The following is a 17,020-nucleotide window of genomic DNA, read 5'->3' as shown; positions in this document are numbered from 1 at the left end:
CTGTTCTTTTGGCACATTTGATTTGCTAGTTTACCTTATTTTGAGACATCTGCACTTCAGTCTTCTGCACACAGACAACATAGTGAGCTTTTATAAGTGTTGTTACCGATGTTCGCCACAAGAGGGAGATACCCTTTAGCGAGCGTTTCTGTCGGGAGTTTACAGGCAGCGCCGACACACTGTCATATAGCGCTGAGACGAGACACCAGACAGAACGATGTTAACAACAGTGTACTGTTTGTCTGTAATTTTGCAGGTAAGCTGACGAGATATGGAATAGAGGATTAAAGTTTCATATAAAGCAGAGGGTTATGATTAAAGTGGGAAAGTTGGCCGTTTGCTCCCATTCAGAGTGTGTTGGCACGAGTTAGATGTTAGCAATGAGAAGGTAGCAGTTAAGCTAACTCGGCCATTAGGATTAGGACCCTGTACGATACATTTGATTGAGAAACATCTAAACTGCATCACATGTAACTGTAAAGATGTCAGGTGTAAGGACTGAAGTTGTAGTAGTGCTGTTTCATTATTGGTGCCAAACATTTACAAACAAACAAACAATTGTTACGAGTATGTGTTAAATATGCTCAGGTCGGGAGTTTACAGGCAGCGCCGACACACTGATATATAGCGCTGAGACGAGACACCAGACAGAACGATGTTAACAACAGTGTACTGTTTGTCTGTAATTTTGCAGTAAAGAGAGAGAAACCACCAGATCCTGTCTGCGTGTTTTGTCAAGTGTGCTACATTTGCTTCCCTCTGCTAGTCCTGCTATTAATGATGCTGGAAACAATGCAAGAACCCTGGAACTTTGTTTTTGATGCCAAACCTTCTCAGTGATCAGCTGAAGAATAGATCATGTTCTAAAAATCAGTTAACAAAAGGACTCACAAACAGAAACATTTATCTGGTTTATTTCTGGTTATTGAAGTAATAAAATTTTTATTTTTAAAATAACTGTTTTCAAAACAATTTCCAGCAAACTGAGACGCCCTCATGAATGGTAAATGGTTTTTATTCAATCAACAAAATTAAATTATCTGTAGTTCAGTCACTGTGGAAATAAAAGATTTGATTCTGTTGGTTTTCAAGTCATGGAAAGTAACTAAATATAACTGCTCGAGTACTGCACCTAAATACAGCATTTGTAGTTTTTACTCAAATACATTTTTAGCAGCATTGTCAGTTTGGCCTGAGAGAATTTGATGACAGTCAATGAGCAAATTAGGTTTAGGTATGGTTTGTGTAATGCCCACTGAAGAAATGGAAATGGGACTGTGTGTGTTACAGTGCTGCTCCTTGCTGGTTCTACTCTGGACTCTGATCAAAAAACTGTGTGCTAAGATGTCCCAGGAGGATCAGTGGATCCAGAAATACCAGGTCCATTGTTTCTTTACTCTTTTTGCAAACAAGTAATGCAGGGATTCCTCATCAAATGTTTAAGGCAAGCGTTGGATCAGTTAAGATGGACTGAATGTGAAATAGCTATGATATAGACACAAAGATAACAGATGATTTGAAACATCTACAGTCCAGTTCCGGTGAAAATAAAAGATATAAATGTCCATGAAAGCTGCTGAAGATTCAAAAACAGCTAACAAAGGCCCAGAGAACAGCAAAGAAAAAACAGTCTTCAAGAAGAATGGCCATAGGGTCGGAGGTTCGCACCCCGTTCTACCCGACCACATGTCGAAGTGTCCCTGGGCCAGTCACTGAACCCCCAGCAGCCCATCCGCATCCCCAGCCGCACAGTTCTACTCCCAAACCAGGTATAAATGGGGAGGGTTGCATCAGAAAGGGCATCCAGCATAAAAACTATGCCACATCAACCTGCAGATTAATGATTCTGTGTGGCGATCCTGAACTTTTGCGGGACAAGCGGAAACGGATCATGAACACCTCTAAAAACCTCTGTGGGTGAAAAAAAGAACCTGATATAAATAGAATCCAGAAAAAGCAGCACCTTCTCTGAGCCGGGTTTAAAATGGACTGGGGATCAATGGGTTTTAGAGTCAAAATCTGAAATTCATGGACGCTGTGAACTCAATACTAGAGGAACAAGCCTATTCTCGAACATGGTGTCCAACGCACGACTAGCACCGAAGTCCAACAGGTCCAACAACCAACACTCATGTTATTATTTTTTAAGTTATCTTATTATTTAACCACTATTATAAAATATTAACATAATCATGCAAAAAATCTGCCTACATTTACTGTTGAACCAATGCAGAATCTTATTTTTAATGCACAAACTTTGAAGAAAAAGGCGTTAGTTGAGATCTACAGAAGCTGAGACAGCAATTTGGATTTTGACAAAATATCTCGTTATCACGAGGAAACAAGTTTTTTAAAAAAATGAAATAAATTTCCCGTTATCCCGAGATCAAAGATCAGCGGATTTTGGCTAGTCCCTTCAGGGGTGGCCACAGAGGAGCGTGTTCCGCACCTTGATTTGCCGTTACTTTTTAGCATCCATGGTCTTTCTGGGCTTCCGTACTGAAACACAGAGAGAGTTAATTTCTAAAACTATTCCAGCCTCCACCGCGAGAATTTTACAAAGAAAATACTGTCTTATTATGGACCCTTTGGGTGTTTGAGAAAAACATTTTAATACAAGAAATTTTTAATACAAACATTACAATAAAAAGACTACAAAAAACAGGAAAAGCGTATGTTTTATAGTTATTGGTTTTAAATCAAAGTTCTGTTTTATTATTCGAAGTTTCAAAAAGGCTTGTTGACTCAGTCTCTCCAGTCACCCTAGCAACAACAAACGCCACCGCTCGCCCTTATAAGCCAATCACGTCTCACGCCCCTAATAACGTCACTTCCTGTGAGCGCGCTGGGCTTGGTTAATCCTCCATCTTGACTATGGCTAGTGGAGGGGCTAGCTGAGTTTCTCCAGGAGAGGATGAGGAAAAGCTGAACAGACCGGAACCCGCGGCTTAATTGGCCGAACCGGGCCTGTCTCACAGAAAAGACTCGTTCCTGAGACGATCGGGCAGACCTAGATTTGCTGTGGTACAAGAAACACGTACACCCGGTCCTACCGGGCTGCTAGCGAGCTAAGTTAGCTTGGTAACTTAGCCAGCAAAGAGGAACTGTTGCTCCGGTTTAGTTTGGATTGATGTCGGTTTACAATTTCCCGCAAAATAGGCCGAACTGAGCAGAGCCTGGCCAGATAACGCTCTGGTCCTGTAGTCAGGACTGGTGCCAGGGATGCCAGGTGAAAACCTGTGGCGATAAACTCGACTTGAAGTCAACGTAGTTTCCTGACAGCCCGCTAACTTTAGACAGGTGTTCCGGGGCGGACAAGCGGCTTCATGACCGAGCCTCCGTCGCACTGACCCGGGTAACATGTCCACTAGGACCCCCCTGCCCACTGTTAATGAGCGGGACGCTGAAAATGTGAGTATCACTTAAAAGTTTGCAGTTTAGTTGGATTGTTTATCACGGTTCTAATGAAGTTCGATCACCTACTTTGGTAATTACAAAAGAAAGTTCCCTACAATCAGGTAAATAACTCTAAAGAAAGGTTGATACCAGTTTTTTCATTAACTAACCAATGGGGGTTCCAGTTGTATTCCAAGTATTTTAAATGCTTACAGATCACTGCAAGACAGTTTTATCCTTGGTGGTGTCTTATTTTGGCTTGTCCCTTCAGGGGTCACCACAGGGCAACGTGTTCCGCTCGTTGATTTGGCATTAGTTTTTAAGTCTGATGCAGGTTTCACTGTTTTTGTCTGATTTTGTTAAGAAGATCTTTATCCAGGTCCAGGTGGATCTTTGAAAGTTTAAGTATCTCTTTCAACGGTTGTGGTTGATTTAGGAATAAGGGGACTGAGGAGTTTTTTGTTTGCTTGTTGTTATAACTGTAAATCTGTCCAGAGAGAAAATTTTAGGTAATTTTAGTGTTTCTGTTAATATCAGTGCTGCTGGTAAGCTGTCAGAGAGTGTTCAGGAGTTTTCAGGTGGTTTTGGCCCAGCTTTAGGAGCCTTCAGGTGTATCTACCTGTCTGACACCACCTCCTACTCAATAATTGGCAGCTGCACAGCCCCAATCACATTGCAGCATATCAGAGGCTGGGATGCAGTGGCTGTTATGTGTCACGTTCCACTCCGGGCAGTGGATCAATACAGATAAGTGGTAAAGAGTGAACGTCTGTGTCTGCAGACCGAGCTGTGCTCTGGTCTCTGTAACATCAAGATGAAAAGTTTCAGCATCATCAGACATCGACTCTCTGCAGTGAGTATCTGATCTGACCCACTTCATCTCAGCTGCATTGGAGTTATTTCAAGCTTCAGTACAGGCTCAGCTCATCTACCTGTGTGTCTTTAGGGGTCGTGTTGTTGTACACAGCTGTGTGCAGCTTAGGGTAACCACAATATGATGCATGAAGCATTGCATTAAGCTCCTTTGTCTTATAATGACAAGTTAGGACCCTTAATGGTTTTTTTTTATTTCAAGGTGAACTTTGACTTTTAATAGAGGAAGTGTTTACACAAACAGAAATTACTGCTCTGTCATGTTTTCTGAGAATTCTGATGGGTTTGTCTCAAAAGCCTGGAAATATGCAACATGGGCTAGTTTTAGATTGCACAGATGGGTTGATAAACCAGGCTTTGCTCCCTTATAGTTTGAAAATAGCATTTTTGCAGTTTTCATTTTTGGACCATCTTTTTGGTTTTGGAATATTCATGGTAATGGAGGAAAAATACTTGTTGTCTCCAAAAAGTTAAGACACTGTTTAAGGTTTAACTTAAAGAGAATGTAGTGATGTAGAAATAATTTAAAACCTGTATTTATTGTATATAGAACAAAGACACATTTACTGTAAAAATTAATATGATTATTACTTATTTAATTTAATATACTTATTTATTTTCTGCACATTTTGAATTTGATGCCAAGTTAGGACATCAGCATGTGTACTATTGTGTTAACATCACCTCTACTATTGTTTTCAAATGTGGAATTGATTTAATTTTGAAACATTTGTTTCCCTGTTGTTACTGGATACAGGACTTAACATTTACACCTTATAATGCTCAAAATGTTGTTAGTTCAGACACTATTGTGTATGTTAAGACACTTCTTTTCAGGAGAACATGGTCTGAAATACACCATGATTATGTTGTTAATAGTGTTCTGGAAAGTGTATTTTTACACAGTGAGATCTTGTTGAAACTGCAGCATGGATTAGAAACGAATTAATAGTTTAGTCCTAATAATATTAAAAGTCATAATATAATGCATCAGTAAAGATAATCACTATGGTAACAACTATATTGGTAAATGAGCGGCAGAAGGTTTGATGGATCCACACATCAAAGTGAATTAAATAGAATTAGACCTGACCTGTTTGTCTGTAATGTTTTTCACAGCATACCTCAGCGGATGAAGGGCGCAGTGAGGTGGCATCCCGCTCTGTCCGCTCTGCTCGCTGTAAAGCCTCCTCAACCTCCGGTGGAGAGGAGTCTCCGCACGTGGGGAACTACCGAATGCTTAAAACCATCGGAAAGGGGAACTTCGCTAAAGTTAAACTGGCTCGACACATTCTGACAGGAAGAGAGGTGAGACGCTCAAACAGGCTGTGCTACTCTCGTGCTTCACCTGTGTTTACCAGTCTATCTTCTTTGTGTCTTCTGACAGGTGGCTATCAAAATCATTGACAAGACCCAATTGAACCCCACCAGTCTGCAGAAGGTGAGCCAAGTCTTGATCAAATCAAATTAAGACAGTTCTGAGGATCTGGTGAACTGCTGCAGTAAAACTGAGTCGGAACAGTCAGATCCAATGATCTGTGATATTGTCCTGTAAATAATACTACAGTTTAGGTTTTATAAACAATAAGTTAATTTATAAACTAAAGCAGTATCACTGACATCTTTGTAGAATGCTCAGATTTGCTAGAGTTTTCTCTACTTAAACTCACATTTAGGTGACTGTCAACTCATCAAAGCTTGTTACTGTAAATCCACCTGCAGCCATTGTTTAGATGTTGGAAATATGTTTCCAGCATAATATTGTGATAGTGGGAGACAGGAAGTTGAGTCTGAAAATTAAATGCATTTGTCTCATGCCTGATGTATTTTTTGTCAGATTGTGTGATCAGTGAGACATAGCTGAGTGTGTTTGCAGCAGTAAACATGGATCAATCCGTCCTGCCACAGACTGATCAGCTGCTTATTGATCAGGTTTGTTTTCCACTGGCTGACGCGTCAGGATTCAGACCTCTTTAACCTCTGTTAGAAAGACTGTGTAGGGTGATATCTTACAGAATCATCTGATAAGAAGTATGAGCCAAGATCTCGTTTTAGGATTGATCAGGAATATTACATGAGACCTTTAAAAGGCCACATCTGCAGTTTGTTACAGTTCAGGGTGTAAAGTTTCAGCATTTGTGCTGATATCGTCTAATCACACATAAAGATAATGAGATCATTCAGAAGCTGCACTAACAAATGTCCTTATCAATTAGTGATAACACAATTTACAGTTCTGATCATAGTGTTTTCTGTATGTAAAAAAACAAACACAAGCTTATTGGTTTGTATCAGTTTTCGACCCTGATATCAGAACCCGTCACACAAACAAACCAGACTGAAGTCTGATTAATGCTTGAGACTTTGAAAGGTCAGAAAGCAACAGTGATTTGTCTGTATCATACAACAGTTTTTTACTTGAGTATCTGCCTGTTCTGATACTTTTACTCTACTACATTTATCAAACGACTGCAGTTATGATGCAGATTCATCAAACAAAACATAGTACTTAAACTGGTGACCTTGACCACCTTCAACATTAGGGTGATTAACACATAAATTTAACAATAATTATAGTTACTAGTAAATATTACTGAGAGTACTGTAGTAAGGTGGAACTGATGTCTGAGGTGCAATTAGTCCAGCTGGACTTAGAGTCATGTTGTAACATGTTGACGTACAGTATGAGTAGAAGAATTGGCTTAATTGACTGATAACACATGCAGGGAGTAAGCTAGTGATTACTGGTAACTCTCATGCAGCATTTATAGGAGTTTGAGTGCTGATGAGTGTGATGGCCTAAGGAAAGAAACAGTTGTGGTCTGGCAGACTATGTAGTTCCTGTCAGAGGGGAGAAGCTGCAAGAGGTTGTGTCCAGTATGAGATGGGTTAGTGGTGGTTGTCTTTGCCCATTTCCTGGCTGTGGTTGTGTACAGGTCCTGTAGAGTGGAAGGGGGAGCACCAGTGATGTTCACTGCAGTTCTTACTATTTGCTGAAATCTGTTATTATCCTGTTTGTATCCAGACTATGATACAGAAATAAGACAGACTCAGTGAGAACTAAATTAGCTGCTCTTGTGGAAGGTTACACTTCTGCTGCCGGAAAGAGTTGAAATGTTCATGTCTGATCCTGGAGCAGATGGAGGTTTGGTTCCGACTGACTGTGAAGTTGATTTGACCTCAGACAAACATCTGGTTCTTCTGTTGTAGAAATAATGTGTCTGTGATCAAATGAAGCAAGAGTCCTAATTTATCTGTTTGTTTCTCAGCTTTTCAGAGAGGTCAGAATCATGAAGATCTTAAATCACCCAAATATTGGTGAGTAACTCCTCATCCTCCCCTCACCTGTTTTGTCTCAGCATCCTGCCTTTTTATCTCCGAATCTTTGTCTCGATGTATTGTGTATTTGTTGACTCTTGTTTCTCTTTATATGTGCAGTAAAGCTGTTTGAGGTGATAGAGACAGAGAAGACCCTGTACCTGGTGATGGAGTACGCCAGTGGAGGTCAGTCACACTTTGGAATATAAAAATTTTCGACTAGACTGGAACCAGTTCCAAATCCGAACAGGACAGTCTGAAGTTAGACTGTGTGTGTGGGTGTGGTTATACGATGGGGCCCAAGAATTATTTACACACTCACAGGATAATAAAAACAAACGTGTGTGTGTTCTGCAGGTGAAGTGTTTGACTACCTCGTAGCTCATGGGAGGATGAAAGAAAAGGAGGCCAGAGCTAAATTTAGACAGGTAATACACTCGACACACACACACACACACACACAAACACACACACACCTCACTGTTACTATGGTAATGGCAGCATCCCATAATACAGTAGTGACGCAGATGGATTTTGGTCTTCTCTCTCTGTATCAGGTAATTTACCTGAGTGCCTCTGAGCCAGGCATAGAAGAACTGTGTATCTGTGTTACCTGTCTGTTTTCTGTATCTCTGTCCGTCTCTACAGATAGTGTCTGCAGTTCAGTACTGCCATCAGAAGCACATTGTTCACCGTGACCTGAAGGTAAAACAGTAAATGCTATACTGAGATTTCCCAGCTGACATTAAACACTTAATGAATAAACCTGATAAGCTGCTGGTGACCCTGTCCCTGCAGGCGGAGAACCTCCTCCTCGATGCTGACATGAACATTAAAATCGCAGATTTCGGCTTCAGTAACGAGTTCACAGTCGGCGGGAAACTGGACACCTTCTGTGGTTCTCCTCCATATGCTGCTCCTGAGCTCTTCCAGGTACTCATACGTTCACACATTCGTGTTTTCATCCATCCAGTCCTGGTTATAGTACCCATGTTTGATACTGTATGTTTCAGGGTAAGAAGTACGATGGTCCAGAAGTGGACGTGTGGAGTCTGGGGGTCATCCTCTACACTTTGGTCAGTGGCTCTCTGCCGTTTGATGGACAGAACCTCAAGGTCAGTTACTCACAGAGAAAGGATCATTATATAAGGCCCCTCAGGGAGCATTCCTAAAGCCTCTGATCTCCTGTTAATCCGTACAGAGATTTAAAGAAACAATCCAACTATCCAGTTAGTTATTTTTGTGTGTGTGTGTGTGTGTGTAGGAGCTCAGGGAGCGGGTTCTGCGCGGGAAATACCGTATCCCATTCTACATGTCAACTGACTGCGAGAACCTCCTGAAACGATTCCTGGTGCTGAATCCAGGAAAACGAGGAACTCTGGAGGTCAGGGCACATTGTCAACATATGATCAATTCTTCATCTGTCAGTTCCATATAGACACATAAGTGAGGGTAGAGTATGCATGTCACATGTTATGGTGTCTGTATCTCTGGGTAATGGTCATAAAGGTCATAGCAGCAGTTTACGGACTCTATTATCAAGATCAAACATCGTGGAGCAGCAGGTGAAGTGTCTGTTTTTAGTTTGAATTGAGAGTAGCTCATAGAGTAGAGTAGTTTTTTTTGTTGTTTTTATTTTCAGGTCCTGGTCTTTCTGTTTTGGACGTCATGATTCACTCTGAACACTCTCCCGGTTTTGTATTTGAATGGTTGGTTCCATGGAATCATCTAGTCCCCCTAAATTCTGACTAAATAGATCTAATTATGGGGACAACTTTGGAGGGTTAGGGTTGCTGTTTAGTGAAGCTGATATTAATGTTTCAGTATAATATGTCTACATCTTTAAATGTTTGGTATGACTGTACCTACCTGCCTTAGGACTATGCATGAAATTCAGCTATTGTGCTAATTCTGGCATATTTACATTGATTCTCACTGCTGATATGTTGCTCAATATGCACCGTCCTAATTCAATAAAGGAGAAATAAATAAATCATAATTGTCAGGGAAGTTAAAGCTTATATTTGGTGTTGAGTAGATTTTGAAATTATCAATAGTGGACAATTTCTTTAACTCTAATTGGTAAATTATCAACCGTAGCTTTCTACCATGACCTGACCCATCCCATCCTGTATGTATATCTGTGTCTGGGCTGTCGGTGTCTGTCTCTTAAGCCCCATCCCTCACTCCCCAATTCACGACTGCAGATTGCACAGCTCCACCCATTAAGATTTTAGATTTAAAGGTATGTTAGAATCTTAGTGTTCAGTGCCTCTTTAAGCTCACTCGCTAATAACCTCAATGTTTCCTCTTCAGCAAGTCATGAAGGATCGCTGGATCAATGCTGGATTTGACAACGATGAGCTGAAACCCTTTGTGGAGCCAGAGCTGGACATTGGAGACCAGAAGAGGATTGGTACAGACTCATAACAGTTTACATATATTATGTGAATAATAGGAAGCACTTTAGGGCCTAAACACGCTTTAAGTTTAGAAAACATGAGGCACGTTGCTCTGTTTTTTTTGTTTATGTTGAAAGGTCCTCATCAGACAGAACACACTTCTTGCTGCTTTTCCTTTTTTTTTATTTTTTTTTCACAGTTACTAAGGAACCATTGAATTGTTGTCCTTAGACTAACCACTAGAATGCTAGCCAAAGGTTGCTATTTAGCTAAAAATGTATATAAACATTAGTGGATAGGTGAAGGGAACCTGCTCTAGCTGTGGAAATTGAGAGGCTGCTTTCAATTATGCTGAAAACACCAATGTATAACTATGTAGGTGCATTAGACAGAAGAGACAGAAAGGGGAGAGACTACAGGGCACAGGCTAGGTCATTTAAGAGATTTGCTTGACAATTTGTTAATCTGAGATCTAACTGAAAACTCTCTTAACATGTGAAACAGCCTAACTAACCTGTTTCTCACTATCATCAGACTCTGTGCAGTAAGATCTACTTTAGTAAAAAGGATGTTTTTGTCGTTTCTTACATTGTAGTTGTGTTTTGCTGGAAACATTTGAAGACACTAAGAAGAAGGAAAACTATTTCTTTAACTGCCATTGCCACTACTGTCTCCAGTCATCTGTCTCACTGTCCCTGTGGCTTTGTTTTCTGCAGATGTGATGGTGGGGATGGGTTACTCCAGAGAGGAGATCAACAGTTCGCTCGGCAAGATGAAGTATGATGACATCACTGCCACCTACCTGCTGCTTGGACGAAAGGCCACTGAGGTAAGAGGTTACTGTGATAACGTGTAAACATCACGTTAGCTGAGTGGCCGGGGTAAATGATGTGTTTTTGCTTCAGGTGGATGTGATGGACACATCATCATCTGGTGGCATCTCCTTGCTCAAACCTCTGCCGTCCAGCAGCAGCAGCCAGTCTCCTGCTCACCTCATCCCCCAGCGCTCCTCCTCTTCTTCCTCTTCTTCAAAACAGAGGAGGTACAGCGACCAAGGTATCAGACCAAGGCCAGGATTGTAATCAAGAATCCCCCACAGTTGAATTTTCTTATATAACACATCCTCTGAATTTTCCTCAGTGTCTCCCACATCCTCGGCTGCTCCTCAGCCCAGGAGGAGTCACACTGCAACTTCTCCAGAGGGGGAGCTCCAGCAGGAAGCAGGGGGTCCCAACAAGAAGTGCAGTCCTGTAGAGGGGGGGAGTCCACTGCTAGGTAACGCCAACAATCCTAACGTGGCCAACATCCCTGACCGCAGGAAGGCATCGGCCCCTCCTACTGTGAGTTCAGACAGATGTAAAACAGGAAGCTGGAGTTGTATACCATGTCTTAGACCAAAACAAGAATGTTTACATTAACAACATCATATGAGATGAATGTCCAATACTTTATCTGTGGAGTCACTTTAGCTCCACCATAGTAAAATGTTTGTTTACTCTTCAATTTAAATAATTTGAAATATTCATTATTATTTTTTTTTTATTTTTTTTTTTAAGATTATATGACATTGACAATTGAATCAGAAACTTTAAAGAATGATTCACTAAACCCATCAGAAACTTTGAAGAATGATTCAAACAAAAGTAGACATAAACCTTGAATAGTTGGTTAAAACTGGCAGTATATGCCAGCATTAAACGACAACAGTTCAGATGTAACCTGACATGGGCATCTGGGCCAACATTTGTGTATAACACTTGGGTACAAAAATACATAATATAAAAGCTTCTGCTACACTCGTCACAGATTTAAACATAACTTTTCACACAGTGTTGTGTTTGTTACCTGATAACACAAGTCATCAGATTCAAGTGTAAACTCAGATGAGATCTGTAGAGATTGGAGCTGTTTCTGATTCTTGCTGTGTTGAACTGTCTCAGGGAGGATTGTCCAACATGACACGGCGAAACACGTATGTTTGCAGTGAGAGGAGCTCTGTGGATCGACAGCCTGTGGTGCAGAATGGGAAAGAGAACAGGTACAAGTCTGCAGGGCTGCACTCCCGGATGGTGTCAGGACATCCCAGAACAACCATCAGGAGAGTCAGGGTTCTGTATTGGACAGGGTTCTGTATTCTGCCAAGATCAGCCGCTTAAAAAGCAATCAGTTAAAAGGTGACTCAGCACTTTGTGTTGATGTGACAGGAACAGATGAGTTTCCTGTTCTATTTCCAAAGCTTGAGTGCTATTCACAAATCTTCATGGATGTAAACTGGGAGGGCAGTCTGAGGAGAACCTGTTTGTCCTTCATCACTTCAGTTCCTAAAATGACTGTAGACTTCACTCATATTTTGTCCACAGACAGGAAAGACAAACTTCTCATTTCATCATGTCTATATTTAAATCATGGTTATATTTAACTAGGTTGTTGTAACACGGTGAAGATAGTGACATTACATGAAACATGATGATTGTTACTGTCAGTCTGTCTGTTTTTTCATCGCACACTTGAACATATAGTCGACGCTTGTAGCTGATTCATCCTTCAATAGAAACTTTTAGTCCATTTTCTTTGTTTTAACTATTTACTAAAATATATTTTCCTGCTGTACAAAAAAGAAACATTTTAAGGCACAGTCCTACTTTTCAGAGACCAGAGCTGGTTACAGATATTATTGGCACCAGTTAGATCATTAGCATCTACCATGATGTTGAAGACCCTATTCTTAGCAAGTAAAACACAACTCTGCAACGCACGATAATAAATTATCTTTACTATAAAACTGGCTCCGACAATAATGATGAAAACAGAAACCAAAAAAAAAAACAAAATATGGAAGCCACATATAATTTCTGTAAATATTTGCTGTCATATGTAATTCATGTTGACACATCAGTCCAGGACCAAAAACACTTCAAGCACAGAAGTAATTGTGAAGGAATTAGACTCCATGGCTAATGTATTAATGTTATTCATTAATTCATTGATTACCCCTCAGCTTAACAACCACCCCTACTCAGAGATCAGGGGGTGGAACATCCACCCACAGCGTCAGCAGTGGAGCAACTCCCCCTGACCGAATGCGTTTCCCCCGGGGTACGGCAAGTCGCAGCACCTTCCACGGGGGACAGCTCAGAGAGAGACGCACCGCCACCTACAACGGGCCGCCAGCTTCCCCCAGCCTCTCGCATGACACCTCACCACTTGCCCAGTCACGAGCCAGAGGGTCCACCAATCTGTTCTCAAAGCTCACCTCCAAACTCACACGCAGGTATGCTAATGCAAGGCATCAGCGGAGATTTCTTATCAGTGAGTCAGACTGAGAGCAGTCAGAAAGGTGAATGGATTTAGTCAAACAGTTTTATGTCCCCCCTGAGCTTTACTGATTCTCAAACCATCATCTTGCTTTGGTCTCTTCTTCTGTTTGTCTCATGTATTTCTTTAATTCTCAATATTCCACCTGCTCATTAACACCTAAACTTAAATTCTCCTTCCTTCCTCCCTCTCTTCCCTATTTATTTCCTTGTGGCTTTGCTGTCAGAGGTGGTTCAGAAGTTGACAGGAATGGGAGATCTGAAGGGTCCAGGTGAGTCAACAAGGGGACAGACAGATCATTTTCCAGATTAAATCATGTTTGTGACTTGTTTAAAGATTGATCCAGTTTTGTAGCTGATGGATCACAGACAGGTCAGAATAAAATGTTTTTAATCTGAACATGGGACAAAGCTTACATAGCATAATTTTCAGCAGAATATCTGGTTTCCAGAGATATCCTAAATCTGCTCAGCCAACAGCAGATTGACACCAAGACCCAGTGGTGAAATAGTGAATCACTAATCGAATTTAGTCGCTGTAGGAGATTCAGACTCATCAGATTGGCACCACTTTTTATATGTCATTTTGTTCTGGAACTGTTGGAAGTCCAACGTGTCAAGTCAGTCAGGTTCAAGATTTCTTCCGACAAATGAACAAAAACATCAATCAGTACAGGTTTAATACAAGTAAAGGTGAACTTGGAAGAAACATATATTTACTTTGTAACTGTAACCCATCATGCTGACCCATATTTCCCACACTCTGACCTCCTCCTCCCCGTTCCCCCCCTGCCAGTCGCAATGTGTCATCTGACCAAAAGGAAGAACCCGGTTCTCCTGCTACTCCTCAGCTAAAGGACTCGAAGCCCCGTTCTCTAAGGTTCACCTGGAGCATGAAGACCACATCATCCATGGAGCCCCTAGACATGATGAGGGAGATCAGGAAGGTTCTCGATGCCAACAACTGCGACTATGAGCAGCGAGAGCGTTTTCTGCTGCTCTGCGTTCACGGAGATGGACACGCTGACAGTCTTGTCCAGTGGGAGATGGAGGTGTGCAAACTGCCCCGGCTGTCACTCAATGGAGTCCGGTTCAAACGGATCTCCGGAACTTCAATCGCCTTCAAGAACATTGCCTCCAAAATTGCTAATGAGCTCAAATTGTAGATCCAGAAAAAGACAGGTAAGGTGAGCACAGACAGATGGGTGGTTTTCATGTCCACACTCTGCAGATTCTAACATGCACTTTTTCTTGTTTTGTTTTTTTGTTTTGTTTTTTTTAAAGGACCAAAGTTCAGTTACTGCGATAGAAAACAGAATCACAAATTTTCAAATTTGTTTGTGGGAAGGGATCAGCTGCTTTTCAAATTAGTTGCAGTTACTTTTTTCAATTCCGATCAATTTATAAATAAATCAACTGAGAGAAGTCCCTTCACTCTTTTCTTGTTTTCAGCTTCTCCTTTTTGTTATCCTGATATCCAAATCTATGTGTAGAGGTGATCTTACTCGAATCTAACGCTCCTGACTCTTCAGATTATACTTCACTCCAGAGATTGTTGTTAGACAAACATTGAACATTTATTGTACTTGCTTCTCAACTTAGCCAATGACAGATCAATTGTACATACAACTTTAAGCACGGTGATCTCACAAGCACGCTCACTAGCTGTTACATCAAACAAGTTTCCCAAAGTATGTCTGAACTCACGGGACTTGCAGGACTCGTAAAACTCGGTAAGAAACCGTGTGCCTCTACAGCTACACACAGAACCCTTTTCTTCCACCTTGTTGCAGTCCACACCTTTCTTGTAGTCAGAGTTCCTATGCTCCAGTTACTGTGTCACGTTTACACCCTTCAGTAGCTGAGCTAAAACTGAATCTCTCCTTAACAAACCCTTAGCATTGCATTGTTTCCTTGACCACTGGTCAACAAACTTAAAGGTAATCCACAAAGGCAATCATCAAAGGCAAACTATCAAAGCCATATGATGTCACTAAAGACATCATCAGTACATAGACACATTATATAAACAATTACATCACACACACAGCAAACATTACATAAAACAAGTAACTAAACTAACCCCCTTGGTTGGCTCATACACTATGTTTTATGAACATAACTTGATCATGATGTTGGTTGGTTTTAAAGCTAAATGGATCAAAATTTGCTTCTCTAACCCACCTTTTGTTGTGTAATACCTGTTGACACTGATGAAACATGGCCCATTTGGTGTTAATTCATTTACTGATTGTTGGTTATTGATCCATTTGGACACCGAAATATATATATATATATATATATATATATATATATATATATATATATATATATATCTCTATCTCTATCTCTATCTCTATCTCTATCTCTATCTCTATCTCTATCTCTCTCTCTCTCTCTCTCTCTCTCTCTCTCCCCCTCCCTCCCTCCCTCCCTCCCCAGGCTGGCTGGCTGTGTGTCTGTCTGTATGGGATTTCCTTTCCCGGTCCCGAAATAGCGGGGGCTCGTCCTCCACGTTGCACTTCTGATGAACAAACATGGCTGACTGATGCAAAGGATCATGGGACTTGCTAAGAGAATACACAGGAAATGTTCTGCTCTGATGTACATTTACATTTTACTTTTAAAAAACCTTTACCGAGACAGACCTACAGGTATTTTGGCTCTACCCTTGTGAAGACCGTTGGGTGGGTGGAGGGGGGGCAGAAGTGGCAGGCAGGGTCAGTCAGGTCTGAGTCAGTGTTTGTGAATGTAAATAGTTTGTCTGAACGAGACTCTGCTTGTTTTTGTTCGTTTCCTCTTTTGTACATGTGAGCAGTCAGCTGATTATCAGCTGATCATTTCTTGACAGAACCTCAGGTTCACCTCTTTTCCTTTCTGTGTCTCATTAAACACCTTGAACACAGCGCAGCCGCATGTCTGGAGTCTTTAAGTGTGGAGTTACTATGACTAAACCACTCAGGTCTGAACCTTTATTTTCTGCATATTTAAATTGTGTAAATGGTCAAACTGACATGTCCCGTAACAGCTTGTTATCCTAAGATCAGGGCCCTGTTGTTCATACTCGGATTAACAGGTCAGTTCATAACATAACACAATCTATCTCAGATTTGTTCTGTACACTGTTTAAAGGTAGTGGACCAAGTCGACCATGCAACTGAGATTGGTACAATTTCTGTTTCTACCTACCAGTTCTCCACAGAGTAAATTAAAACTTAATCAGTACATGTTGGCCATTCATGGAATAACAATTGATGTAAAGGAATTTGTCATTTTAATTTACCTGCAGTAGAGTCTCCATTGGAGTCTTACAGTGAAGTTTTTTGATTGGAGACACAGTCACATCAAAAGACCAGAAGGTAATGAGTAATTCTGATTAATCCATTTTAACACTCAATTTATCCACATCACTGAATTTTATTGCAGTGTAGATGTGAGTAGGCAGGAACATCCACCTTCTTCACTGTATATCGCCACCAGGAGGAGTCTTTGCACTGAAACATCAGATCATGTTGCACCACCTGCAGCCCGTAGGACTCAGTTTCTTTAGATTCAGGTTTAGTCAGACCTGGCTTTGTGATGCATTAGTCCAGTTCTGAGATTATCTAGCTTCACTGGTCCCAAGACAAATGAATCTGGACTAACTGTACATTTCTGTTAACTGCACAGTTCACTCCTCATCTGACTCTCCAGACATTTAACTATTAATTGACACGT

The 17,020-nt window shown here is 41.0% G+C and overlaps 1 protein-coding gene across 2 annotated transcripts; it reads left to right on the top strand.

Moving 5' to 3' along the window:
• Positions 1-2,852: 2,852 nt before the first annotated feature.
• LOC137102085 (MAP/microtubule affinity-regulating kinase 3-like) lies at positions 2,853-16,208 on the top strand. Of its 2 annotated transcripts, XM_067481218.1 has the most exons (19): positions 2,853-3,411; positions 5,389-5,577; positions 5,657-5,710; positions 7,539-7,587; positions 7,708-7,773; positions 7,945-8,015; positions 8,236-8,292; positions 8,386-8,520; positions 8,601-8,702; positions 8,852-8,971; positions 9,904-10,003; positions 10,706-10,818; positions 10,895-11,045; positions 11,130-11,329; positions 11,930-12,027; positions 12,988-13,260; positions 13,531-13,575; positions 14,100-14,485; positions 15,746-16,208. In XM_067481218.1, the coding sequence occupies exons 1-18, from the start codon at positions 3,361-3,363 to the stop codon at positions 14,467-14,469; spliced, it is 2,244 nt and encodes a 747-aa protein (XP_067337319.1). In that variant the 5' UTR covers positions 2,853-3,360; the 3' UTR covers positions 14,470-14,485; positions 15,746-16,208. The 2 variants fall into 2 exon arrangements, with proteins under 2 accessions (XP_067337319.1, XP_067337320.1); XM_067481219.1 differs by lacking the exon at positions 13,531-13,575.
• The last annotated feature ends 812 nt before the right edge of the window (positions 16,209-17,020 follow it).

The sequence above is a fragment of the Channa argus genome, chromosome 17, assembly GCF_033026475.1.
Source record: "Channa argus isolate prfri chromosome 17, Channa argus male v1.0, whole genome shotgun sequence".
Lineage (NCBI taxonomy): Eukaryota > Metazoa > Chordata > Actinopteri > Anabantiformes > Channidae > Channa > Channa argus.
The sequence above is the reverse complement of the archived record's forward strand: the minus strand, read 5'-3'. Positions and strand labels throughout refer to the sequence as shown.

Bases quoted from the DNA above. Each gene is read 5' to 3' on its own strand.
- LOC137102085 (XM_067481218.1), top strand. From the start codon at position 3,361: ATGTCCACTAGGACCCCCCTGCCCACTGTTAATGAGCGGGACGCTGAA. The intron at 7,774-7,944 runs GTCAGTCACACT...TGTGTTCTGCAG, and splicing joins GATGGAGTACGCCAGTGGAG to GTGAAGTGTTTGACTACCTC. The intron at 13,261-13,530 runs GTATGCTAATGC...CTTTGCTGTCAG, and splicing joins ACCTCCAAACTCACACGCAG to AGGTGGTTCAGAAGTTGACA.